Below are 26,500 nucleotides of genomic sequence, written 5' to 3' on the forward strand. Positions count from 1 at the left end.
TCCTCGGGCAGCACTCGACACCGTAAACGGCCTTCCCCCTCCGAACTTCTCACGCCAGGTCTTTCCTCTCCGGCGCTGCCAGGGGATGACACAGAACCTCTGTGCAGTGGTTCACGGGATGCAGGAACTTGGCTATAGGACAGCCCGCACGTCCAGGGTGAGTAGCGAAAAAGGTGCGCAGCGTGCCTCGGCGGGCGGAAGAGGAGGGAGCAAGTGTTCGTCCCTGGCCCGCCTGGCGCCGGTGCTGCGCATGCGTGCGCGCGTGCCCTCTTCGGTTAAGGACCGGGTCCCGAGAAGGGGCGGGGCTGGCCCTCCGCGCCGGAAGGGGGTTGGCTGGGCGGGGCCGGGAGGCTGTGGCGGCGGCTACGCGCGCGCGCGCGCGGGTGCGAACGGGGTTCGCCGCGAGGGCCGGGGCGGGCCGGGCGGTGGGGACGACGGACGGCGATTATGGCCGCGGCGGCGGGCGGCGGCGGGCTGGGGGCTGCGGCGGGTGCCGCAGGCGCAGGAGGCGCGGCGGCGGCCACGGGCCTGGCCGTTTATCGGCGGAAGGACGGTGGCCCGGCCAGCAAGTTTTGGGAGAGCCCGGAGACGGTGTCCCAGCTGGATTCGGTGCGGGTCTGGCTGGGCAAGCACTACAAGAAGGTGGGTTCGCGCGCCCGTGGGAGCCGGGGAGGCCACGCGACGGGAGCCGGGCGCAGCTACTGGCCTCGCGGGCCTCGGGCCGCCCCTCCCCCCCCCCGCGCGCCACGAGGGACAACAAAGGCAGGCGCCGGGCCCGCCACGCCCCCGCCGTCCGCTCTCGGCGCCCGCGCGCCGGGGGCTGCACCGGGCCCCCGGGGCCAGGCCTCTGGGAGTCCCCGCACCGCGCGGGCCAGAGCCCCAGCTCGCCCCGGCGTGCAGGAGCATCTCGAGCTCAGCAACCCGGAGGGCGTGAATCTCTTTTGTTAGCGGCACTGGGTGTGCGAACAATGATTCTTACAAACTGTCCGAGCCGGGGTTGTGAGGGCAGCTTCAAGTTTTGTTTCAAGTCAAGTGAGGTAGCTCAGGTTCTGCTGCCTGTTGTTGGTTTGGTAAAGAATGACTAGACATTGTACTCGGAAGTTGGTAATAGCAGGCCAATATAATGGGTGCTTGTATTGATGAGCACTGATGTTTAAAAAAAAAAAAATGACAGTGTTTATTGTACTTGTAGTTGCCTGCAGTGTGAGTACAGGAGTTAACGTACTTGTATTTACTGTGTTTCTCAGGGAGGCCTTCCTTGAGAACCCCATTTATACTTGACTGCCGCACTTCGTATCACCTTTATTTGTCTCGTACCATTTTGTGAGATTATTTTCATCTAGCTGTTTCTCCTACTTTGGGGAGGTTAAGTTCCGCTGAATCAGTGGTATTGAAAGTTGTGACTTAACCTTTTATTTATAACGAGTGTTTTTTAACTCCCCTTGTAGATACATGGGAATGACTCCCTTGGAAGGTGTAATGAAGCAGACTGCCCCAAATACCTCTTCTGCCCCAGATTTCCGAACATACCTTTCTATTGCCATACTTCCCCCCCCATTGAGAACCATAACACTGGGGCAAGGACCTTGTCAGGCCTCTTCACTGCATTGGCCCTTACCCCCAACATGGTTGGTACTCAGAGCCGCTCCCTTAGTAGTTGCTTAGTAAATATTTGTTCAGTGAATGAAAAGAGGAGGTAGTCTAGAAACCTAGTCATTTGAGTTGTGCAGCGCAATGGAGTCTGGTCAGGTTTTGGAGGTTGATAGGGATAGGATCTTGGGTTCCTTTGACGTGACACTGTAGTGCTTTCAGAAGTGACTTTCTTCCTGAAGTTTTAGGAAGTGAGAGACGATGTATATTTTTATATGCTAAATTTTTTTTCGCCCTGAAATTTTGCATTCACATTTGGGATTGCCAGTTTTTCTCATCTGCATTTAAGTAGACAAGAATATTGCTCTCCCTTATACAGTGATAAATTGGTCACTTTTTTTTTTTTTTTTTTTTTTGTAGGGAGCAGAGCTTCTAGAATTAGCTAAGGGAATTGAATACTTATATTATGAAAGTATTATTTTTATCATGTGCCCTTAAGCCAATACTTTGGGTTTTAAATTCAGTGTACCTTAATGTAGCCTTCCTCCTCTCTCAGTCTGGATTTCTTTATTGAGGTATAATTGACATATAACATTAGTTTATCAATGTAGTTTTAGCAGAAATGAGAAATATTCCTTTGGATATCAAGGAAGAGGAAGGAGAAGGAGAAATAATAGTAATATCTGCCTCTCCAAACTCTGTGTGCATCTGTTTGGGCCCAGTTTTGTTGGAATGGGTTTGCTTGGTGGGTGAAAAAGTGGTTCTGGGGCAGACTGAGGAATTTGTCCCAGAGTATTGAGGCCATTGGGCAGCTGGTGGCTCAGTATTCTTCAGGCCTTAAAGGTAAAGTAAAAGTTAAGATATCAGGGTTTCATAAGGCCAGAGGGTATTTCTTGGGACTCCTGAAATTGAGAATTGTATATTCCTTATGCCTGACAGCCAGAAACCTGTTAGACTTAGAGAGTGGTGTTTTAGTGGTGAAAGTACTATCCAGGACACAGTATATTTCCACTCAGTGTACACATTGATGGGTTTTATTTAAACTTTTCTTTTGCATTTAATACTACATTTTCACATTGATAAATCTCAGCAACTAAATGAAGCATGACATTGGTAGTCCCATTTTTTTTTTTTAAGGTTTTATTTATTTATTTGACAGAGATCACAAGTAGGCAGAGAGGCAGGCATAGAGAGAGAGGAGGAAGCAGGCTCCCTGCTGAGCAGAGAGCCCGATGTGGGACTCAATCCCGGGACCCCGAGATCATGACCCGAGCCGAAGGCAGCGGCTTAACCCACTGAGCCACCCAGGTGCCCCAAGATAGTCCCATTTTTTTTTAATTTTAATTTTTATTTTTTTAAAGATTTTATTTATTTATTTGACAGAGAGAAATCACAAGTAGGCAGAGAGGCAGGCAGAGAGAGAGAGAGGAGGAAGCAGGCTCCCCGCTGAGCAGAGAGCCCGATGGGGGACTCGATCCCAGGACCCTGAGATCATGACCTGAGCCGAAGGCAGCGGCTTAACCACTGAGCCACCCAGGCGCCCGATAGTCCCATTTTTATTAATGGGTTTATTCGTGCATTCCATGGACAACTGGGCATCAAACTGTATCTGGGCACTTAAACCATTACTCAAATCCTTACAGCCGTCGTGGTTAATACATATTTATTTCATTTTACACATGAGTGGAACCTGAGACTCCAGATGTGAGTGACTTAGAGTTCTAAGATTACAATTAGGAGTGGCAGATTTGGAATTCAGTGAAGGTCTGCCTGGCTCCAGAGCCCCGGTTCTTTTTGCTTCACATAATCCCTCTCATCAAGGAATGTAGTGGAAGGTAACGGAAAATGTATTGGTAAAAATAGACATAGACACTTGTAAAACTCATGTGGTTTCAAGTTAAAAGAGAACCTCCTTGTATTGTTTTTATTTTCTCTGTGTCCTTAGTAGGTGCTCAGTACATGTTTGTTCAGTGAATGAACAGATTAGGAACCTCGTCATTTTAGCTTTGTTGCTAAATCTGGCTCAGGAACACAGAAGGAAGAGGGAGTTCTTTTTGATTAGGATGAGCTTCAACTAGGCCAAAGAAGTTCAGAGGAGGTGACTCCTGGAGAGGGGAAAAAGTAGGTGAGTAGAAGCAGAGGGCTGTTGGCTTGAGGCTGCATTTTAAGTCCAGCCACAGGGCAGAAGCTTGTTCATCTCCTGCCTGAGCGGTCTTTGTATTATTGGCTACATGTCTTTCATTCTAACTTTGGTGAAGATGAAAGCTGTATTTCTATCAGTAGTTTCTGAGTGGTTTTCAAACATGGTTTCAACTGAGATACTTTGGAGGTGAAGGATATCTGTAAACCGTTAAGTTCCCAGGTAAATTTCTTCCTGGTTTGGTTTATTCTCGAAATAAGATTTAAGATGTCAGGATGATTTCAATCTAAGGGTGGTTACTAAAGTAGACTTGATTTCCAAAGGAATGCATTTCAGTACACTTTACATAAAGTATTTAACAGTTAAAGACAGGTTTTTTTGTTTGTTTTATGGGGCATTTACTGCAGTATGTTTGTTTAGGGACAAGTTGTTAAACTTGATATTTCATTCATGCCATAGATAGCGTGAAGCAGATATATTGATAAAACTTTCTAAACTTATCTTCCTACCTTTCTTTTCTTCTTAAAAATCTTTCTACCTTTCTTAAAATACTTGAGACTAAAAATTTTTGGTTGTCTTAAGTAAAACATGCTGTTGAACTTTTTTTTGATCAAAAGATAACATGTTTATGTCTGAAATAATTTATAGTTATTAATTTTTTTGTTAATCAGATTTCAGTATTTTGAAAGCTGTCAAGAATCTTTATGTTTTAGGTAATGTTTTTTGAAGCCATTGGAAATGAGCTCTATTATGTTCCTATAGGATAGTGAATGAGCATTACACTTTGGAACTTGTGTGTTCCATACTGTTGGCTGCTAATTGCTGATGTCCTTGAGCAGATAACTTGATTTCTGTTTTAATTTTCCGTATGCAAATTGAGAGTAAGATTGACTTCCCTAAGACTGAATCAAATGCTATAGTTGTTGAAGATGGGATTATGTTAAATTTGAGATGGTAATGATACTTTTGCGTATATCCCATGATCAGCTTGCTTTATTCGTATTGGTTAAATAGAATGTTAATATTTTGAGATGTTTAAAAGTTGATTTAAGAGGCACCTGGGTGGATCAGTTGTTTTAGCAGCAGCCTTCGGCTCAGGTCATGATCTCAGAGTCCTGGGATCAAGCCCTGCATCAGGCCCCCTGCCTGGCGGGGAGCCTGCTTCTCCCTCTTCCACTCTCCCTGCTTGTGTTCCCTCTCTGTCTCTCTCTCCGTCAAATAAATAAAATCTTTAAAAAAAAAAAAAAAGTTGATTTAAAGACCTTCTGGTCATACATTGGCTGCCTTTTGAGTGGTTGTGAGGTATGGTTTAATATATTAATGTGACGGTTCATTTATGAATTAAAAATGTCACCTTTTCATGTTTGGTAACTTTTGTGGGTGATTTGGAGAAAGTATCTAACCAGGGTTGAATATTTTATAGCTAAAAAATTGGCGGCACCTGGGTGACTTAGTTGGTTAAGCTTCTACCTTCCGCTCAAGTCATGAATCCAGGGTCCTGGCATCCAGCCCCGAGGTAGTCTGCTTTTCCCTCTGCCTTTCTCTCTGTGTGTCTCATGAATAAAATAAAAATAAAATCTAAAAAAAATTGGATTTAAAAATAGCTAAGGCAATAATTTTGATTGCACTTTGAACCTGGCCATCTTTATTTTGAAACTATAAAGTTGTCTACATGAAAACTTTTACATGTTTTTGTATTCTGAATGATAATACATCAGATGAAACTTGCATAGTAGTGAAATCTAGAATATGTATGAAACTATGTGTATAGCAGTTGCTAAACTTAGTTTTTCCTAAAGGGTTGATTTGGTTTTTGCTGAACAGCCTTCCTCCACAATGGTATATTTTTCAGTTTTAGGATTTGGCATTGTTCAGTTATCTACAGGTATCTGAAAAATAAAAAGTTAGACTAATTTTTCATGTCACTTGTACAGAAAATTGCAGTACATTATAACCCCTTTGAGAAACCTATTCTTATAAAAATAAAATTAACCTTGCAGATATAGACTCCATATTTTGTCAGTTCTGTAGGATACGTTTGAAGAGTTTATTAAAGAGTCTATTATGTGGGTGCTATGAATTATTTACTAATTGAGTATTACTTATTAAAGATTTACTGTGTTGAGTAAGTTGGAAAAAAAACAGATACTGAGTTGTCACTTTAGAGTGTGTAGTCCTTAAAAAGTAAATCTGATAGTTTTTGTGGGAATTGGCAGTAGGCAGTATATTACAGGAAAGGGGAGTTTTAAGTAGTTTTCAACATTTAAAAATTGTTTTTAACTGGTTTTTAACTTCTATTTTTAAATTTAAAAAAAGATTTATTTATTTGAGAGAGAGAGAACATGGAGTCAAGGGGAGGGCAGAGGGAGAGGGAGAAGCATACTGCCTCGGGGTTGGATGCCAGAACCCTGAGATCATGACCTGAGCCTAAGTAAGAAGCTTAACTGATTGAGCCACCCAGGCTCCCCTATAAGTTTTAAATTATGTTAAAGTATATTCTTTAAGATGTATAGTAATACCTGAAACAGACTTTTTTAAAAAAAAGTTTAGTGCGGCTTCTTCTTCTTCTTCTTCTTTTTTTTTAAATATTTTTGTTTATTTGAAAGAGAGAATGTGAGAGAGAGCACAAGCAGGCTGTGAGGGGTGGAGGAGAAGCAGATTCCCTGCTAGGAGGGAGCCTTATGTGGGGCTTGATCCCAGGACTCCGGGATCATGACCTGAGCCAAAGGCAGATGCTTAACCGACTGAGCCCCCCAGGTGCCCCAGTTTAGTAGTTCTTGAAGTGGGTTCCCATGCCAGTTGTGTCACCGAGAACTTCTTAGAAATACAAATTCTTGGGCCTGACCTATGGAATTTGAAACTCCGAATGGGTCTAAAGTTTGGAAAACATTATTTTAGGCCAACAGAATTGATATCTTACATGCTTAGTTGTATGAAGTTTTTTTCCACTTTTTGACTGGTGGTGTGGCATAGGTAAAGTTTAACTTTGTGACCTTATGAAAACGTGTTTTCATGGAACACCCATAATATAAAAGAAAACTTTATAAGGATGAAAAAGGAATGTCTAGAACAGGAATAGGCAGATTTATTCTATAAAGGGTAGGAGAGGAAACATTTTGGGCTTTTTAGGTCAGGCCATCTCAATTCTAACTGCTGGACTGCTGTTACATGGAAGCAGCCGTAGACAATGTGTAGTGAATGTGCTGTGTTTTGATAAAACTTCATTTATGGACACTGAAATTTGAATTTCATGTAATATTTGTCATGAAATATTACTTTTTTTTTTCTTAAGAATTTTTTGCTTATTAGAGAGATGGAGACAAGTCGGGGGGAGAGGGAGAAGTGGACTCCCTCTGAGCAGAGAGCCCAACATGGGCTTGATCTGAGGACCTTAAGATCACAACCTGAGCCAAAGGCAGATCCTCAATCGACTGAGCCACCCAGGTGCCCCAAAATATTACTTAAAATTTCTTTCCAGGGGTGCCTGGGTATTGCAGTTGGTTAAGTGCCTGACTCTTGGTTTCAGCTCAGGTCATATTCCCAGGGTGGTGAGATCCGACCCTGTGTTGGGCTTCCTGTTCAGCTCAATGTCTGCTTGAGATTCTGTCTCTCCTTATGCCTCTTCTGCCCATGCTCTCTCCCTCTCTCTGGAATAAATCTTTAAAAAAACAAAATAAAATAAGATTTCCTTCTAGTCATTTAAAAATCTAAAAACTGCTCTTAGCTTTTGGTCCACAGAGAAACAGGCAGTGGGCTGGATTTTACCAGCATTTGGTCTTGTAATATAAAGCATTCCAACAAAATATCAGTCTTTAGCAAAGTGAACTGCGTGCTGGCTGTTTCATTGAGAGTGGAAAGCTAATGCACCTGAATAAGTAAAATTTGGGAGGATACTAAGCTTTAAGAAGAATTTCCTTTTTATATCATGCTTTATCTTTGCTTGGCAGTAGTACAGATTGAGAGTCATTCAGTCTAGTAAGAGTAGAATGTGCAGCTGGTAATTGTTTTGCCATGTATAAATCACTTACAAATTATTTTTTGTATTAGAAACCTCTACCACATTAATCTTGAAATGTTGGATGATAAGGGGAATGAGGTTTGTCCCAGGAAGAAAAATTCATTTTGCTATCTTCTGTTATCTTTTGAATTTCAAGGAGGTCTTTAGATGTTCTTCCTGCTTATTGGAGGCTTAAAAAAAATTTATTGACTGCGTTGGCTTTCCAAAGTGATGCTAAACGTTTCATAATTAAACTTTGATATTTAGTTTAAGTTGCTAGTTTATGCTTTCTGTGTCATGTTACCTGTTATCTTTCCTTGCTGTGGAACTAGCTTGTTCTCTGCCACTGGTTTGGTCTTTGGACATTGTCGACATTAGTGTGGATAACTTTTCGAATATATTTGTTTAAAAAAAATTTTTTTTAGGATTATTTATTTGAGAGATAGCAACAGAGATAGTGACAAATAATGAGAGAGAGCACAGCGAGGAGGTGAGGGAGAAGCAGGCTCCTCGTGGAGCAGGGAGCCTGGTGTTGGGCTCAGTCCCAGGGCTCTGGGATCAATGACCTGAGCTGAATGCAGATACTTAACTGACTGAGTTATCCGGATGCCCCTAAAATTTTTTTTTTATTGTAGTAAAAAAAGTAACAGAATTTACTGTCCTAACCATTTTTAAGTGCACGTTAAAACAACCATTTTATTATATTCAGAACTTCTTGGCATAAAACAACCATTTTGTTATGCTCCGAGTTTCTGTGTGTGAGGAATTTGGAAGGGTACAATGGGGAGAGTTGTCTCTGAGAACTGTGTCTAGGGTTTCAACTGGGAAGATTTGATGATTGGGGATAACTTGACAGCTGGAGGCGGAATCATCTGGAACCATTATTTCTCATGTGTCTGGTGGTTGTACTGTCAGTCTTCTGGGACATCAGCTGGGGCTTCTGGCCATAGTATCTCCAAGAGGCTTCTCCCTGTTGTCTGGGGTTCCTCAAAGTATGGTGGCCTTCAGGTAGTTGGACTTCGTGGTAGTTCAGGATTCCAGAGGTGACTCTTCCCAAGGGACTACCTGGAAGCTTTTGACTTACCCTCAGAGGTCCCACAGCATCACTCCTGATCTCCCCACTGCATCCTGATGGTTACAAGTTAATCATTAAGGATGGTCTTGATTCAGCAAAGGAAGAGCATACACCCTACTTCTTGATGAGAGGAGTATCAAAGAAATTTGTTGGCCCGTTTTAAAAACAGTACAGTCTACTCTCTGCCACAGGTTATTCTCCTGCTTACAAAATACATTTTGCTAATAGGTCTCGTCTGATGATAGTATCAGGCTCAAGTTTGAGGTTCAAGATCTCACCATCAACTTTAGGTCCAGGTGTACACGAGATGACTTGGGTTCATTGCTTGGGTATGGTTTCTTTCCTTCAGACCTGTTAAGTAAAGAGATCAGTTATCTTTCCCTTCCCACTGCTCCCAGTATTTATTTTTGTAAGCTCTTTTTTACGCAGAGACCAAGGTTCAGACCTCTGCAAATCTGTCACCTGGCCAGTGCTTAGTAGGTAATAGGAAGTAAGCTACCGTTCTCTTCCACACGACTGTCCCAGGTTTTGAGTCCTCATCTTTATCTTGCAGTATGTTCATGCAGATGCTCCTACCAACAAAACGCTGGCTGGGCTGGTGGTACAGCTTCTTCAGTTCCAGGAAGATGCCTTTGGGAAGCATGTTACGAATCCGGCCTTCACCAAACTCCCGGTAAGTACATCAACTTGGAATAACACTGGGGAATCTTCAGTGTTTGTACTCTCAAGTGCAGCCTACAGCTCTTTCCTTTACTGCTGCTATCCTGTAGAATAAACAAAGAGCCTTAGTGGAATTTTCATGATAGATTATTATTACTTTTTCAGTGTAGGAAGTGTCACTTTTAGGAGACATTTAAAATTTGCATGAAACTTCACAACAACTATTTATAGACTTAATTGTGAACATTTTACTATGTCGTAGTTTCCTTGTAGTCTCTTTTCTACCAGGTCTTCTCCATTCTTTCTCCAGGTTCAGTTCTTATGGCTAGGATACTTTTTTGTGGAATTTTTATCTTCTGTTGGTAAGATTTTCTGAGTGTGTGTGAAAATATAATTCTGTTGTCCTTGCAGTTGATACTTGGATAGTTTGGTGTAGAAATACTGGGTTATGCCTTTCTTCCTTTTGAAATATGTAGGTTTTGTTCCTTTCCTTTTTAAGTTTGTTTATTTTTAGTAATTTCTACACCCAGCGTGGGGCTTGAACTCACGACCTGGAGATTGAGTTGCGTGTCTACCAGATGAGCCAGCCAGGTGCCCCTGGTTTTATTTTTTCCTTTACATTTGATTTTGTAGAGAAAAATCTGATAACTTGATTTCCCCTTGTTTATACTGATCTTTGAAATTCAGAAATATAACTAGTTATAAGTCACAGTCCAAAGACTCATTTATATTTCTTTAGCTCAGGGAATATTCATTTTGTCTTCTCTCCTATCCCATATTCCTTCATTTATATTTTTGAACTCTGTATAAACATTAGATTTCTAGGAATAACTTGTAGCTTTTCTCATAATTTTTGTCTTCTAATTCTCTGATTTGGGTTTTTGCAGTTTCCAGTCTAATGTTTGCTGCCTCCACTGAATTTAGAGGCAGACCTTTTTTTTAAATCTTAGAAGTCGCTGACTTGGGTGTTCTTATTTCATCACTAAATTTTTTAACAACTCATTGCTCTCTCAGGTATGATTCAGAATAGGAGATTGTGTGTGTGTGTGTGTGTGTGTGTGTGTGTGTATTTTTTTTTTTTTAAATTCAAGAGCTTACTTAGTTTTTTTTTTTTTTTTTTAAGATTTTATTTATTTATTTGACAGAGAGAGATTGTGAGAGAGGGAACAGAAGCAGGGGGAGTGGGAGAAGCAGGCTTCCCGCTGAGAAGGGAGCCCATGGGCAGGGCTCAATCCCAGGACATTGGAATTATGACCTGAGCTGAAGGCTGGTGCTGAAGGCTGATGCTTAACGACTGAGCCACCCAGGTGCCCTGAAGATAATGTATATTTTTTACTGCTCTTGCAGTAAATGTGTTTAGTTTGCTTATGGTATTTTTGCTACCTAGACATTTTATTTTTATTTAGTCAGATACAGGATTGTATTTTTTCGTTTTCTTTTGTTTTTGTTTTGTAATCTCTACTCCCAGAGTGGGGCTGGAACTTACACCCTGAGATCAAGAGTCACACGTTGCACTGAGGGAGCCAGCCAGGTGCCCATAAAATTGTGGTTTTTGAATCGGGAAGCTTTCTTCACTCGTAGGTGAGGAAGGAATTTAGTGAGGTGTTCTAGTACTTATGTGGCTTCATTTTTTATACTTAATTCCCATCTATTTAGAATTTATCTTGGTATTCAGTGTGAGCAATGGATCTGGTTTTATCTTTTTTTCTTAGATTATCTGGTTATCCCTGAGGTTTGTTAAAAAGTGCTCCTCACCCCCCAACTGATAGGAGCTCAGCTAGTATTAAGTGTTTGGTTGCTTATCAAATTCTGAGAATTTAAAGAGCAGTACGTGTATTGCTTGTCCTGGGGGGGGGGGGCACACACTGTAGTGGCCGGAAGGAATAGAACCTTTGAGTTTGCTGGTGATCTCAGGAAATGTCTTCCAGGGGAAAGGGCATTTGGATTTGAGACTTGAAAGTTGAGTCTGAGTTCTTCAGGGAAATGCTGAAGGATGGGATTTCCAGGCAGTGATAGCAACGTGTAAAAGCATTAAGGCCTGAGAAAATGTGGTACTCGAAGGTAGTTGTGACTCTTCAGTAAGATGAGAGCTGAGGACAAGTAGGCAGAGAAATGGGCTAGAATCAGTCGTAATAGGCCAAGTTTACTGTCCTAGATGTGTGGTCTTTATCTCCTGAGTGTTGGGGAACCACAATAAGGGAGAGAGTAGTGGGTGGGTTAGTTGATTTTGGGTTTTAGAATAATCCCACAGGCTTCAGTGTGAAGAATGGGTTGGAAGCTGTTGAGGTTGGAGGCTTTGAAAACTCTCCATGAAGAAACTGCTCTAATAATCCACTGTGATGATACCATGTGGAGAAAACTGGATTTCTTTACTTGCTTATTTTTAAAGATTTTATTTGCAAGAGAGCAAGAGCAAGAGAACACAAGCAGGGAGAACAGCAGGCAGAGGGAAAAGCAGACTCCCCACCGAGCAGGGAGCCTCATTGAGGGCTCGATTTGGGACCATGATCTGAGCTAAAGGCAGACACTCAACGAGCGGAGCCCCCCAGGTGCCCCAGAAGCGGTGGATTTTTAAAAAATTTTTATTTTTTAAAAGATTTTATTTATTTATTTGACAGAGAGAGAGAGAGAGAGAGAGATCACAAGTAGGCAGAGAGGTAGGCAGAGAAAGAGGGGGAAGCAGGCTCCCTGTTGACCAGGGAGCCCGCTGCGGGGCTTGATCCCAGGACCCTAGGATCATGATCTGAGCTGAAGGCAGAGGCTTTAACCCACTGAGCCACCCAGGCTTCCGAAGCAGTGGATTTAAAGAGGATGGAAAGGAACTCAGAATTCAAGGGGGCAGAACTTGGTAATATTCTTGCAGGGGGGCAATACAGGGGCTGGAAAGAGAAAGACTTTGCTACCTTGAGCATTTAGACACCTTTATCACGAAGGGGGAAGCCAGAGTAAAAGCAGGTTTCTGGGGAAGGGTACTCAGTTTAGTCTAACTTTGTTAGAGTTAGTTCCTCCGATTGGTTCCTCACGTTTAGAAATCTTGTGGGAAGTGAAAGCTGGAGTTTAGAGTACAGGTTGAATCAGAAGAGAGTTACTGGGAGTTACTGGGTACGGGATAAATTCACTTATGGAGCAAGATCATTCCTTCTCTTTGGATTTGCTTTTTAACTTTCTCCTTTTAAAATACCTACTTATGGGGCACCTGGGTGGCTCAGTGGGTTAAGCCTCTGCCTTCAGCTCAGGTCATGATCTCAGGGTTCTGGGATTGAATCCCGAATCTGGCTCTCTGCTCAGCAAGAATCCTGCTTCCCCCTCTCTCTGCCTGCCTCTCTGCTTACTTGTGATCTCTCTCTCTGTCAAATAAATAAATAAAATCCTAAAAAAAAAAGATCTACTTAAAAAATTTTTTTAAAAAATACCTACTTTTGAATATGTGATTTGTTATATATGTATAATAACAATGTAGTAAGTACCTGTATATAATTTATGAATAAATTTTTAGATATTGGAAGTACATACTCATTTTGTTCTAATGGGAATTATTCAGCTGGATGATGAATGTAACTTCATTTTCTGAGCTGTGTGACTGAGGTTTTTGAGTAACTTTAAATTTCATATTAATTCAAAGTAAAAATTTTGCAAGAATAATGCAAAGAACTTTCATTTTCCCTTCATTCAGAGTCCCTGATTGTTAACATTTTACTACATTTGCTCTATCACTTTTTCCTCTGTATTTTTTTTCTGACTCATTTGAAAGCTCCATGTTCCTTTACCTCTAATTACATGAGTTTACTTTCTTATTCCTGTGTATAATGAGTCAGATTAGAATTATTTAATTAAGAACTGGCTGAAGGTATCATTTAAAACACCGTAACAGGGGTGCCTGGGTGGCTTAGTCGGTTAAGCATCCACCTTCAACTCAGGACTCAGGTCATGATCCCAGGGTCCTTGGATCGAGCCACACATCAGGCTCCTTGCTCAGCAAAAAGTCTTCTCCGTCTGTCTCTCTCTGCCCCTCACCTTGCCCATGCTCACTCTCCCTCTGTCAAATAAATAAATAAAATCTTTAAAAAAAAAAACCCAACACTGTAACAGAATACATATGGATAGTACTTTATCAAGTATAACATTAATATTTAGGATGAAATCTACAGATAACATTACATGAAGTATTTTCTGTTATGTGATTCACATTATATTGGTATTTCTAATTAAGATTGTATCAATGGTCTTAAAAAATGGTATGTATAGGAGGCTTTATTTATGAGATATTAAACTCTTGCAAATGAAAGCATTATTTTTTTCCGGATTTTAAAGATTAGGAAAGAATATTTTCAGGCAAAAGTTATAAATAAAAATAATTCATGGCTTAGTGCCAGTGGGACCAGATGTACTTTTCTTCCTCTTAAAATAGTGTTTAACATTTTCCCAAATGAAAGGGATTGGTATAATGTGTAATGGTGTCAAGCAAAAGTGGATGAGAAAGATAGTTAATGAAGGGAAGAATGTTTTAGTAAAACATGGTCAGCTGTTTAACCTTAAACTTTTTTTTTTTTTTTTTTTCTTTCTGAATAAACAGTACTGGTATAAGAGTTCACTATTTGGGCTGATTTCTTCTTTTTTTTTTTTTAATCAGAGTGGAACTTTATATGCTGACTTTCTAAGTTACACCGGATATTAAACAGCTGGCTCAGAGTAGGGTATGTTCTATCTAATGCTAAATTGAGAAGCTAGGATTTAGGAGAAATTTAAGGTTTTATAAGACTAAAAATATGTTGTGTAGGCAGGGACACCTGATTGGCTCAATCAGTAGAGCATGCGACTCTTGGGCTCAGGGTTGGTAAGTTCTAGCCCCACATTGGACATGGAGCCTACTTAAAAAATAATATGTTGTATAGGCAAATGTAACATGAATTGAAACAGAAGAAAAAAGTGGTTTTACCTCCACCACGAGTAAAAATTCTTGTTTTTCTGTAATCTCTTCAAGGCTCAGTGCATAACATCATTGTAATGATAGGGTAGAGTCCGATTTGTGTTCTGCCTTTTAAAAAAATAGAGCATAAGCAGCTACGTTTAAAAACAAGGCTCTAAGATCTGGAAGGCTACTAGAAGGTCAAATCAGAGCCTGAAGTAGTGGAAGATTATAAGTACATTCATGAGATGTTCAAAATTTCCACTTACCATTACACTAAAAAAAATTAATCCTTTCGGATGCCTGGGTGGTTCAGTCAGTTAAGCGTCTGCCTTTGGCTCAGGTGGTGATCCCAGGGTCCTTATCGTCGGACTCCTTGCTCAGCAGGGAGCCAACTTCTCCCTGCGCCTGTTCTGCCTGCAACTCTCGGTGCTTCTGCTCTCTGACAAATAAATAAAATCTTAAAAAAAAAAAATTAATCCTTTCATTGGCAACTGTATAGCCTGCCAACATCCTACCATTCCATGAATTTCAGAGTGGAGAGACTGCCTTTGGGAACATGGGACAAGAAAGAAGATTCTAAGTGTTTTATATGTATTGGAAGTTAGTCCTTTAGGTTTGTATCTTAGACCTCTGTCTGATGAAAGTGCAATATAAGTGGCCATTTAAGTGAGATGATGGGAACATTTACTTTGTTGGAGCAATGATTTAGTTTCATTTTGCTTTTCTTTTTCTTTTTTTTTTTTAAAGATTTTATTTATTTATTTGATAGGAAGAGATCACAAGTAGGCAGAAAGGCAGGCAGAGAGAGAGGAGGAAGCAGGCTCCCCACTGAGCAGAGAGCCCGATGCGGGGCTCAATCCCAGAACCCTGGGATCATGACCCAAGCCGAAGGCAGAGGCTTTAACCCACTGAGCCACCCAGGCGCCCCTCATTTTGCTCTTCTGTATATGTATCACCGTGTTTGTATGAATTGCTAAAGAGAACAGTGTAGTTTTGCTTGTCTTTGAATTTTGTGGGAATGGAATTTTAAGTATCTGTTGTGAGCCATGGAGGAAGTATTTGTAACCATGAAAGGACAAGTTGAGCCAAAATGAGGGAGATAGTCCTGATGAACTATTAAGCCACGTACCTATAGATAGTGCAAATTACTGTTGATAAAAGGATAAGTCCAAAAAACTTTAGCCCTTGTAATTCATCTGCAAGGGCAGTGATCTAGATGATCTGGCATGACTGGTTAGAGCTCAAGGGACTGCAGGGTAATGGGCTTTTAGGGCCTGGACCTGGATACCAGGCAGAGGACATGTTGGGCCAGGTGTTGATTAGGGCCCCAGAAAACTATAGGACCAGTGTTAATGGCAGGCCTGTAGTCCCATCCATACCATGTCGAGTCCCAAGTAGAAACCTTAGTTTGCTCGCATTGTATTCCTGATTTGTTTGGGTGATGTGTTATTTATTTATTTATTTATGCCTGCCCCCCCCTTTTGCCCCCCCCATTTCCCTTTCTTTTACCGTAATGCTTCTCCCTCTAACTTTACTCATGACTGATGGATGCCTTATAAGTGGTATGTATTTAAAATTTGAGTTCAAGATTTCAAGGTAATGAACATTTCCATCATCCCCAAAAGTTTCTTTTTTTTTTTTTTTTTAATTTTTTATTTTTTATAAACATATATTTTTATCCCCAGGGGTACAGGTCTGTGAATCACCAGGTTTACACACTTCACAATCCCCAAAAGTTTCTTTGTAATCTATCTCCTGCCCCGGTTCCCTGGCAACCATTGAGGCTACAGATTTATTTACAGCTTCATGAAATTGATATACAGTATACTTTTTTGCTTATTTCTTTGACTCATTATAACCGACTTTGAGATGTGCATCATCTGTTGTTCTCTGTATTTTTTGTTTTTACTGTTGATTAGTATTCCATTGTATGGATAAACCACAATTCATTTATCTTTTTACTGTTTGTTGGGAATTTGGGTTGCTGCCAGCTTTCTAAGTAAAGCCGCTGTCACTGTTAATGTACAAGTCTTTTTGTGATGTGTTTTCATTTCTCCTAGGTAAATAACCCAGGAGTGGAACGTTGGGGTCATGGGGTTGGTAACCTTTAACTTTAGAAGAAACTGCCAAACTGTTTTCTGAAGTGGTTGTATCATTTTACCTACCATCTAGCAGTGTAGTGTATGAGAGTTCCAGTTCCTTTGCACTCTTGTCAGCGGTTGGTATGACTAGTCTTCATAATTTTATCCATTTTGATAAATTTTATCCATTTATCCATTTTATCCATCCACTATATACATATCCAGGTATGTAGTGAACTCTCATACTTTAAATTTGCATTTTCGTGATGACTGCTGATATTAAACATCTTTTCATGTGCTTATTGATCGTTTGTCAATGTGGCAATGTGTGACATAGAAACACAATGTGTTTCTTCCTTTGTGAGTTGCTTATTCAAACTGTTTTTTAGTTTGGTTCCCATGACCACCCCACATTCAGATTTTTAAAAAATTTGTTTGAGTAATCTCTGCACCCAAGCTGGGGTGGAACTCCTAACCCTGAGATCAAGAGTCTTATGCTTTTCCAGCTGAGCCAGCTCGGGGCCCCACGTACTTATAACTAAGATTTGTTACAGCAGTAAAGTAAGGATGGGAAGGCTAGTCACAAGGGGAAAAGACACAGGTGTAGCCTGAAGGAATCTATACTGCCAGTTTCTGATCGCTCTCTCCCTTATGTGAGGCATCACACAAAGTGCCTTCTTCCCCAGCATTGAAGATGTAGTAGCAGATAGGCACTATTTCTGCCCAGGGATGCCTGTTAGAGTCTCACACCCAAGGATTTTATTGGGGGCTGGTACCTTTTTTCTAGAACATACTTAAATTTCCAGACTCCCCCAAAGGAAAGCAGGTATTCATCATAAACCATCACATTGTTTGTGCAGATAGTCTAGTCTCAGGGAACCACACTTTTTGAATCGGTTGACTAGGAATACTCTTAAGGGCAGATTTCCAGATGTTAGCCAAGGGCCAGTTGGCAAGTAGGCCTTTCTGAGGATAGTCCTCTCAGGCCTGCTGTGTTAATCCTTCTCTGCACAGTTTTGATGTATGTGTGGTTTTTTTAAATTAAATTCTTTTGTGTATTTTGTATATAGGTCCTTTATAATATATCTGTTGCAAATATTTTCTCCCAGTTTGGGATTTGACTTTTTGTTTTCTTATCAGTCCCTTCCCAAGAACAAAAGTTTTGAATTTTGATGGAGTCCAATTTATTGATTTCTGTGATTTGTGCTTTATTTGTTCAGGGAAACCTTTGCATACCCCAGAGTCATAGACTGTTTCCTGTACTTTCTACTAGAAATTTTATAATTCTAGGTTTTATGTGTTTTGGGTTAATTTTTATTTATAGTAAGGGCTCATGTTCTCTTTTCAGTATGGATATTGAGTTATTTTATTTTATTATTATTATTTGTAAAGATTTTATTTATTTGACAGAGAGAGAGGCGCAGGCAGAGAAAGAGGGAGAAGTAGGCTCTCTGCTGAGCAGCCCCTATGTGGGGCCTGGTCCATGATAACCTGGACTCCAGAATCATGACCCTAGCTGAAGGCAGACACTTAACCTGGTGAGCCATGCAGGTGCCCCATATCCAGTAGTTTTAGAGCTACCATTTGTTGTAAAGATATTTTTTCTTCTTTGAATTCTCTTAGCTCTTAAGCTGAAAATTAGTTGACCAGATGTGTGAGTGTGTATCTGGGTGGTTTTTGCTATTGATTGAAATGTACATGTTTTCGTTAATACCATGTTTTTGAGTACTGTAACTTTATGACAAGTTCCCCTCCCCAATCTTTATGCTTTTAATTTCTTTTTCTTGCCCCATTGTACTGGGTAGTGCCTCTAACTCAACATGGTATAGAAATGGTTAAGACAGGGGGCTCCTGGCTGGTTCAGTTGGTAGAGCATGTGGCTCTTGATTTGGGAGTTGTGAGTGTGAACTCCACATAAGGTGTAGCGATCACTGAAAAAGAGGTGTTTAAGACAAGAATTCTAACTTTATTCTTGTTAATGGAAAACAAGTTTTGCACTATGAAATATGATAATAGCTGTAAGTTTTTCATATGTGATCTTAATTCAGATTGTGGAAGTTCCCTAGTATGCCTAGTTTGCTAAGAGCTTTTAATGCACATGACTGTTGGATTTTATTGTGTGCTTTTTCTGCATCTTCTGAGATGATCAAGAGGTTTTTCTCATATTCTGTTGATATGATGAGCTTCATTCACTCATTTTTCAGTTCATAAACCTGGTATTCCAGGGTAAACCCTACTTAATCATGATATGTTATCTGTTTTATGTATAATGGACCTTAATTTGCTAGTTCAATTTTCTCAACAGATACAGGGTTCAGATTCTCTTTATTGTGTCAGCTTTGGTAATTTGAATTTTTGAAGAAATTTTATTTATTTGACAGAGAGAGACATCACAAGTAGAAAGAGAGGCAGGCAAAAGGGGAGGGGAATCAGGCCCCCTGCTGAGCAAGCAGCCCGGTGTAGAACTCAATCCCAGGACCCTGAGATCATGACCTGAGCCAAAGGCAGAGGCTTAACCCACTGCGCCACCCAGGCGCCCCCATTCTACAGGTTTTGACAAATGTATAATGACATATATCCACCATTATAGTATGACATAGGATAGTTTCACTGTCCTGAAAGTCCTCTTTGCTCCTCCTATTCATTCCTTCAGCCTACACTAACCTCTGACAACCATAGATCCTTTTACTGTCCATAGTTTTGCCTTTTCTTGAGAGTCATATAATTGGAATATGTAGTATGTAGTCTTTTTAGGTTGTCTACTTTCACTTAGTATTATGCCCTTGAAGGTACTTTGTGTCTTTTAATTGCTTGCTAGCCCATTTTTTTTTAGCACTGAATAATCCTTTTCTTACCAGAATTTGGTGTTGTCAGTGTTCTGGATTTTGACTATTCTATTATGGTATCTCATTCTAATTTGCATTTCCCTGATTACAAATGATGTGGAGCATCTTTTCATCTCTTTCTTATTTTTTTAAAGATATTACTTTAATTTTTAGATTTTCTTTTATTTTAAAGATTTTATTTATTTGAGAGGGAGAGAGAGCATGTGCACACATGATTGGGGCAGTGCAGAGGAAGAGGGAGAAACAGGTTCCACTCCGAGCAGGGAGCCTGTTGTGGGGCTCAATCCCAGGAAACCCCCCCAACCCCAAGATCATGACCTGAGCTGAAGGCAGACACTTAACCCACTGAGCCACCTAGGTGCCCCTTAAAGATTTATTTTTAAGTAATCTCTACACCCAGCATGGGGCTCAAACTCACAACCCCAAGGACAAGAGTTGCACTCTCTCTCTCTCTTTTTTAAAGGTTTTATTTATTTATTTTACAGACAGAGATCACAAGTAGGCAGAGAGGCAGGCAGAGAGAGAGGGGGAAGCAGGCCCCCTGCCAAGCAGAGAGTCCAACGTGGGGCTTGATCCCAGGACCTGGGCCGAAAGCAGAGGCTTTAGCCCACTGAGCCACCCAGGCACCCCATCTCTTTCATTTTTGAAGGGCAGTTTTGCAGGATTCAAACTTTGATTGACAAGTTATTTTTTCTTTCAGCACTTTGCCTTTATCTTTTCATTACCTTTTGGCCTTCATGGTTTCTGAATAGAAATTGGGTGTTAATGTTATTTAGAGTTCCTTGTGTATGACAAGTCACATCCCTCTCCCTGTTTTTTAGATCCTTTGTCTTTGTTTTTTTGACAGTTTAAATATAAAGTGTCTTGGTGTGGATCTCTGATTTTATCCAGCTTGGAGGTTGTTGAATTTCCTGGATGTATAAATTCACATTCTTCATAATATTGGCATGTTTTAGCCATAATTTTTTTCAGATATTTGATGTTCTTTTCTCTCTTTTGGGACTCCCATAATATGTATATTGGTAAATTTGGTGCTGTTCCATTGGTCCCTTATACTGTGTTCATTTTTCTTTGTTCCTTTTTTTCCCCTCTGGGATGGTTTCTGTCAAATTTTTCCCCCCTCTGAATGGCCCATACCTCCCTATTTCTTTTTTGTATGCTCTGTAATTTTTTAATTAAAAACAGAGCAGTTTGTGTGTTTTAATGTGCTAATAACTCTGGTAGATAGATTCTCTCCCATGTCCAAGGATTGCTGTTGTTACTTGAATGCTGCAGACATTTGTTTGTGGAATTTTCCAAAATGCTTTTGTAAAGACTATATTCTTTGTCAGTACTGTCATTGATGTTTCTGTGCTGTTATTTTTCGGCAAGTTATCTTTCAGAGATTTCTTTCTTTCTTTCTTTCTTTCCTTCCTTTTTTTTTTACTTTTGTTAGAAGAAGTTTTGTGTATTGTATCAGCATTTTTAGTTGTCAGCTGGACAATTCTGGGTATTTAGCCCAGTATATTTCCTGTAATGATTTTTTTTTAAAAGATTTTATTTATTTATTTGACAGAGAGAGATCACAAGTAGATGGAGAGGCAGGCAGAGAGAGATAGAGAGGGAAGCAGGCTCCCCGCTGAGCAGAGAGCCTGATGCGGGACTCGATCCCAGGACCCTGAGATCATGACCTGAGCTGAAGGCAGTGGCACAACCCACTGAGCCACCCAGGCGCCCCTCCTGTAATGATTTTTTAAGCTTCATTTTAAGTTTTAGAGATCAGAGATAAAGTATAGGTCTCTTTAATCTGACTTGAATCAGAAGTCTTGAGAAAGTTTAAAAGCTGTTGATTTTGTCATAATAAAGCTCATTCATTTCTTAAATTGAAATAATGTAACATATGGAATTGCCTCAGATCAGTTTCTGGAACCAGGTGTTATGAAAGAACCCTGGGCTTAGGAGTTAAATAGCTATGTCCTAGCCCTCTTACCTTGGGGGAAGGTACTTTCACCTGTACTACTACTGGGAAAGTGTTTCTTGCTCTACTGACACTATGATGTAACTGTGGGAATCACAAGATATGGGATAGTAAAAGTTCTTTGAGAAATTAGAAGTGGTATTTAGTACTTAACATGAAAAATAGATTGCTAGCTTGTTCTAGCAGTTTTCTTGGATAAAGTGAAAATGTAGATATAAGGTAGACATGTTATTTGAATATTTATTATACTAGTTTGCCATTGCCTCCAGTTCTTAAGGAAAGTCCCGAAGAGCTAGCTGGGTCTTCTGTTTCAGCTCAACTCATATCTGAGAACAGTGCATTTTATGTAAACCTGAGGACTAACAAAATGTTGTAGTGTCCTTTGAATTGAAGCCAAATTTTATCAATTGCAAAGATTTGCTTTACTTTCCTACTCACTGCAAGTGTTTAGTATGTATTTATTGACATGACTTTGTTGGGATGATGGTAACTGTCTCAAAGATGGGAAGAGTGAAAGGCTGTTATTGAAGTTAGCTGGAGAACTGAATAATATCTACTTTGCGAAATTCATCTTTTCTTAAAATATCTACAAAAATGTAAAGCAGTGCTGACGTTTTAAAGCAATGATCAGAAAACTTGGTGAAATTACTACTTCTCAAAAGGAGGTACATTGAGATGGATACACTAATTTTCAGGGATGTGCACTACATTTTTTGGAATTTATTCTCAAACTGTCAGAGGAACTTAATACATTTTAATATATAACTTTGGAATACATGTAAATACTTTGAAGGTAAAATTTATTGTCAGAGCCATTTCTACAAATGAGATTGTGTATTTGGATTGGGTAGTAGAATTTTGGGACATTTTATTTTTATTTTTATTTATTTATTTATTTTTTAAAAGATTTTATTTATTTATTTGAAGATAGAGATCACAAGTAGGCAGAGAGGCAGGCAGAGAGAGAGGGGGAAGCAGGCTCCCCACCGAGCAGAGAGCCCGATGTGGGGCTCGATCCCAGGACGCCGGGATCATGACCTGAGCCGAAGGCAGAGGCTTTAACCCACTGAGCCACCCAGGCGCCCCAGGGGACATTTTATTTTTTTATTTTTTATTTTTATTTATTTTTTTAAAGATTCTATTTGTTTATTTGACAGAGAGGCAGGCAGGGAGAGAGCGAGGGAAGCAGGCTCCCTGCTGAGCAGAGAGCCCATTGCGGGACTCGATCCCAGGACCCTGAGATCATGACCTGAGCTGAAGACAGCAGCTTAACCCACTGAGCCACCCAGGCGCCCAATTTGGGGACATTTTAGATGAGTCACAGTCCATAGTGTCCACACTCTCTCCCGGACACTTTGGAATTTATGTCCAGTAAGTCTGATTGACCTCATGGCAGAGATTCTCATGAACTTGGTCAGTCTGGTGTAACGGAAAGAATATGGGCCCGAGAACTTTGGCAGTTTATTTCCTTCATTTGATTTAGTAAACCATGGTGTGTGGTAAAGAAGTTTTAGGGAGAAGGAAATTGATAAGAAGAGGCCTATAATTATCAGAAAAAGGGATTGGCCCTGATTATTGGTTTTGTAATTGTTCCTTGCAGAGAGCACCTGAGGGACTGAGGGAACAGAGGAATGAATGGGGAGGTCCAAGAGGAATCTTTTGCTTTCAAGTTTCTCACTTTGAACAGTTTTTCCTGATAGACTTCTTTCTGGGCTTTCTGCTCCTGAAAAAGTTCTTTGGCAAAGATACATTAGAAAACTGTTGAATTCGGTGAATGTGATGATTCCTCCAACTTTGGGTATTTTATGATCTGTGCCTGAGAATAGTATTGTTCTGCTAAGATCATGCAAAATTCTAGGATGTTTTGGATTTTTCTTTTTTTCTCTTGATTTCAGGGAATAAAAATGTAATTAAGATTTCTGTGTATTTGAGTTTTGGAATGTCAGCACTTCCTTCACTGGAATTTTACCTGGGAGTCGTATTGGCCTGGGGTGAGAATTTGCTTTTTAAGGCAGTCCAGAGGACCTGATAAATTTAGGACCAATTATTATGTTAAATTGTCATGGGGTTCCTAATTGAGTGGTTAGTTAAGTTCCAAACTCGAATTATCTTGAGATGGAAGCTTGTTACCTTCTTTGCTGGCAGGTATTTTTTTCTAGCTCATCCTTTCCCTCCTCTCTACAGTGAGCGTGTCGATAGTCCTGGCTGTCCATATGTGTATGGCTGGTGATTGCCTTAGTTCTGATGTCCTCCCTTGCTTAGGTCTTAGGTCTGTAGTCTTTTTTCCCCTGTCCTGCCTGCCTGGGGAAGCCCTGGCCTTTATCTTATCAACGTTGTCATTACTTGCCTGTTTAGTCTCATCATCCCCACCCCCTATCACCCTAGCATGGTATTTCTTTTTTATGCCTCAGAAGATTAACACTTTGACTTTTAGTTTGATTTTTTGTCGTCTTTGACTTTTGCATCTAGGGGTTTGATTTCTTCCTAGAGATCCAGTTTATTTATTTAAAATAAAGTCTGTGGGCGCCTGGGTGGCTCAGTTGGTTAAGCAACTGCCTTCCGCTCAGGTCATGATCCCGGGATCGAGTCCTGCATCCGGCTCCCAGCTCCATGGGGAGTCTGCGTCTCCCTCTGACCTTCTCCTCGCTCATGCTGTCTCTCACTGTCTCTCTCTCAAACAAATAAAAATCTTTAATTAAGTAAATAAATAAATAAAATAAAGTCTGTTATAGTTTGTCCAGCATGCATTTGAAGTGGTAGGGTTTTCTGGTTATTCAGCCTATCATTTTGGTGGAGGCAGGAACACTTTTCATCTGTAAAATGGGATAAAGAGAGTCAACTTTGGGATGCCTGGGTGGCTCAGTTGGTTGGACGACTGCCTTCGGCTCAGGTCATGATCCTGGAATCGCAGGATCAAATCCCACATCAGGCTCCCAGCTCCATGGGGAGTCTGCTTCTCCCTCTGACCTTCTCCTAGCTCATGCTCTCTCTCACTGTCTCTCTCTCTCAAATAAATAAAATCTTTAAAAAAAAAAAAAAGAGTCAACTTTGTAGGGTAGTTGTGAGGAGTAAACGAGATACGTTATTTTCATCTAAGATGCCAATACTAGAAAATTGCCACAACTTGAGCATCTTTTCAGAAAAATGGCAAGTTGTCAGTGATGTATATATAGTGCCTCATGGTAAATTTAAATTCTCTGTAATTGGTGGCAATGATAATACTTTTTGTTCTCCCCAAGAATAAGAGTACTGCAGCAATAATTAGCTATGATTAGAGATGCTAATTACAGTTACAGTTTCTCTTATTAATTACATTGGGAAAAATTTCTGGAAAGTACTATCAGAACTCCAAAGCAGTTAAAGTACACAGAGAAATGTGTGGAATATTTGATTGTCATTTTTTGTGAGGTAAAAAGGTTCTGGAGTCTAAGCAACGTGCCTTTTTCCCCACAGCTTTTCAAGGTGTGAAGATGACATTGTGATTTCCTGTGAACTTTCTTGATGTCTTGGACAATCCCAGTTTCTGTTCCTTTATTCACTTTCTCATATTTACTTTCTTGTACCATCATATTGACTAATAGACCAGAACACGGCATTATAGATGTGTATGTTCTAACTACACAGGTATACATCCTCCTTTTTTCTAATTAAGATGAATTGCCCTTAATAAATAAGCCAGAGAAATAAATAAGGACACTGTGGTACAAATTTTAAGCACTTTTTTATGTATTGCAGTTAGTTCTGTTTTTTTTCTGGGTTTCCATCAGCTCAGCGGAATTTTAGGTGGGCTATAAATAGGTAGGATGAGACCACTTAACGTACATCCAGAATAAGATGAGATTAATTTTCCAAAGAGTTAACCAGAGATAGAACAGCTTATCAAAAGCAGTGCAGTCACACAGCTGGGAATAGAAGCAGGCTGTTAGAGCTGTCCTTGATCGCCAGACTCTGATTGGGGTGTGTAGCTACTGAGATAACTCAGGCAAAGCAGCATCTTGCTGGCTCTGGAAAGCTCAAGTTTTGGAAACCTCTTGCCCTTTTATTCTTTAAGTTTTTCAGTACTAATCAAGAGGAATTTACAATGAACAATCCACGCTGCTCCTTAGGAGAAGTTCTTGTATTCGAATTACATCCAGTGTCAGTTAGGGTAGGGCCTCTTCAGGGTGGGGGTGGTTGGGCTGAGGGTTGGTTGAGGCAATGCAGTCAGGGCCTCGTGGGTGACCCTGCGAAGTCTCTTGTCTCTGCCTCCCAACTTGCCGTCCCCGGATTCTGATTGACTACTTTTTTATCTGGGTGATTTTGATACTGAGCTTATCCTTAGGACCAGAGTCCCAAATCCATTCCCATTTAGGCTCTAAGAATCCTTGATGTGTGGTGAGTGTCCCTTTTTGGTTTTTTCTTGTCACATCTTTATGGACTTATGTTTTCCTTTTTGCCCTTCATTACTGGAACTGGTGCCCTTGACAGGTTCCCGGGTTTCCCTTTATTCAGATGATACCTCTGGAAAATTAGAAGTCTGATTTTCTTTCTTTTTTTTTTTTTAAGCTAGTTATTGTATTTTTATTTTTTATTTTTTTTTAATTTATTTATTTTCAACATAACAGTATCATTATTTTTTCACCACACCCAGTGCTCCATGCAATCTGTGCCCTCTATAATACCCACCACCTGGTACCCCGACCTCACACCCCCCCGCCACTTCAAACCCCTCAGATTGTTTTTCAGAGTCCATAGTCTCTCATAATTCACCTCCCCTTCCAATTTACCCCAACCCCCTTCTGTCTAACTCCCCATGTCCTCCATGCTTTTTGTTATGCTCCATAAATAAGTGAAACCATATGATAATTGACTCTCTCTGCTTGACTTACTTCACTCAGCATAGAAGTCTCATTTTCTTTTTTTTTTTTTAAGATTCTATTTATTTATTTGACAGAGAGAGATCACAAGTAGGCAGAGAGGCAGGCAGAGAGAGAGAGAGGAGGAAGCAGACCCCCCGCTGAGCAGAGAGCCCAATGCGGGACTCGATCCCAGGACGAGTGTGTACAGTGTCCAACACTGTACACATAATGCAGAAATCAGTGCATTTTTTCTAAAGCATGTCTTAACCTTCATTTAGTTCATACTAAAATATAAGCTTTAAATAGCTCAAATTTTATCATTCAGCAGTTTAAACTGACCTGAGCCGAAGGCAGCGACTTAACCCACTGAGCCACCCAGGCGCCCGAAGTCTCATTTTCTACTTCAC

General features: G+C 40.5%; 1 protein-coding gene across 4 annotated transcripts in view; it reads left to right on the top strand.

The window, feature by feature from the left end:
* Positions 1 to 355: 355 nt before the first annotated feature.
* The window catches only part of SMARCC1 (SWI/SNF related BAF chromatin remodeling complex subunit C1), a 170,258-nt gene continuing 144,113 nt past the window's right edge, over positions 356 to 26,500 (top strand). For all 4 annotated transcript variants that reach the window (XM_082703794.1, XM_082703795.1, XM_082703796.1 and 1 more), the window contains exons 1-2: positions 356 to 642; positions 9,356 to 9,475. In XM_082703794.1, the coding sequence (XP_082559920.1) occupies positions 448 to 642; positions 9,356 to 9,475 (315 nt within the window). In that variant the 5' untranslated portion in view covers positions 356 to 447. The remainder of the gene's footprint in view (positions 643 to 9,355; positions 9,476 to 26,500) is intronic.

The sequence above is a fragment of the Mustela nivalis genome, assembly GCF_964662115.1.
Source record: "Mustela nivalis genome assembly, chromosome: 1".
Lineage (NCBI taxonomy): Eukaryota > Metazoa > Chordata > Mammalia > Carnivora > Mustelidae > Mustela > Mustela nivalis.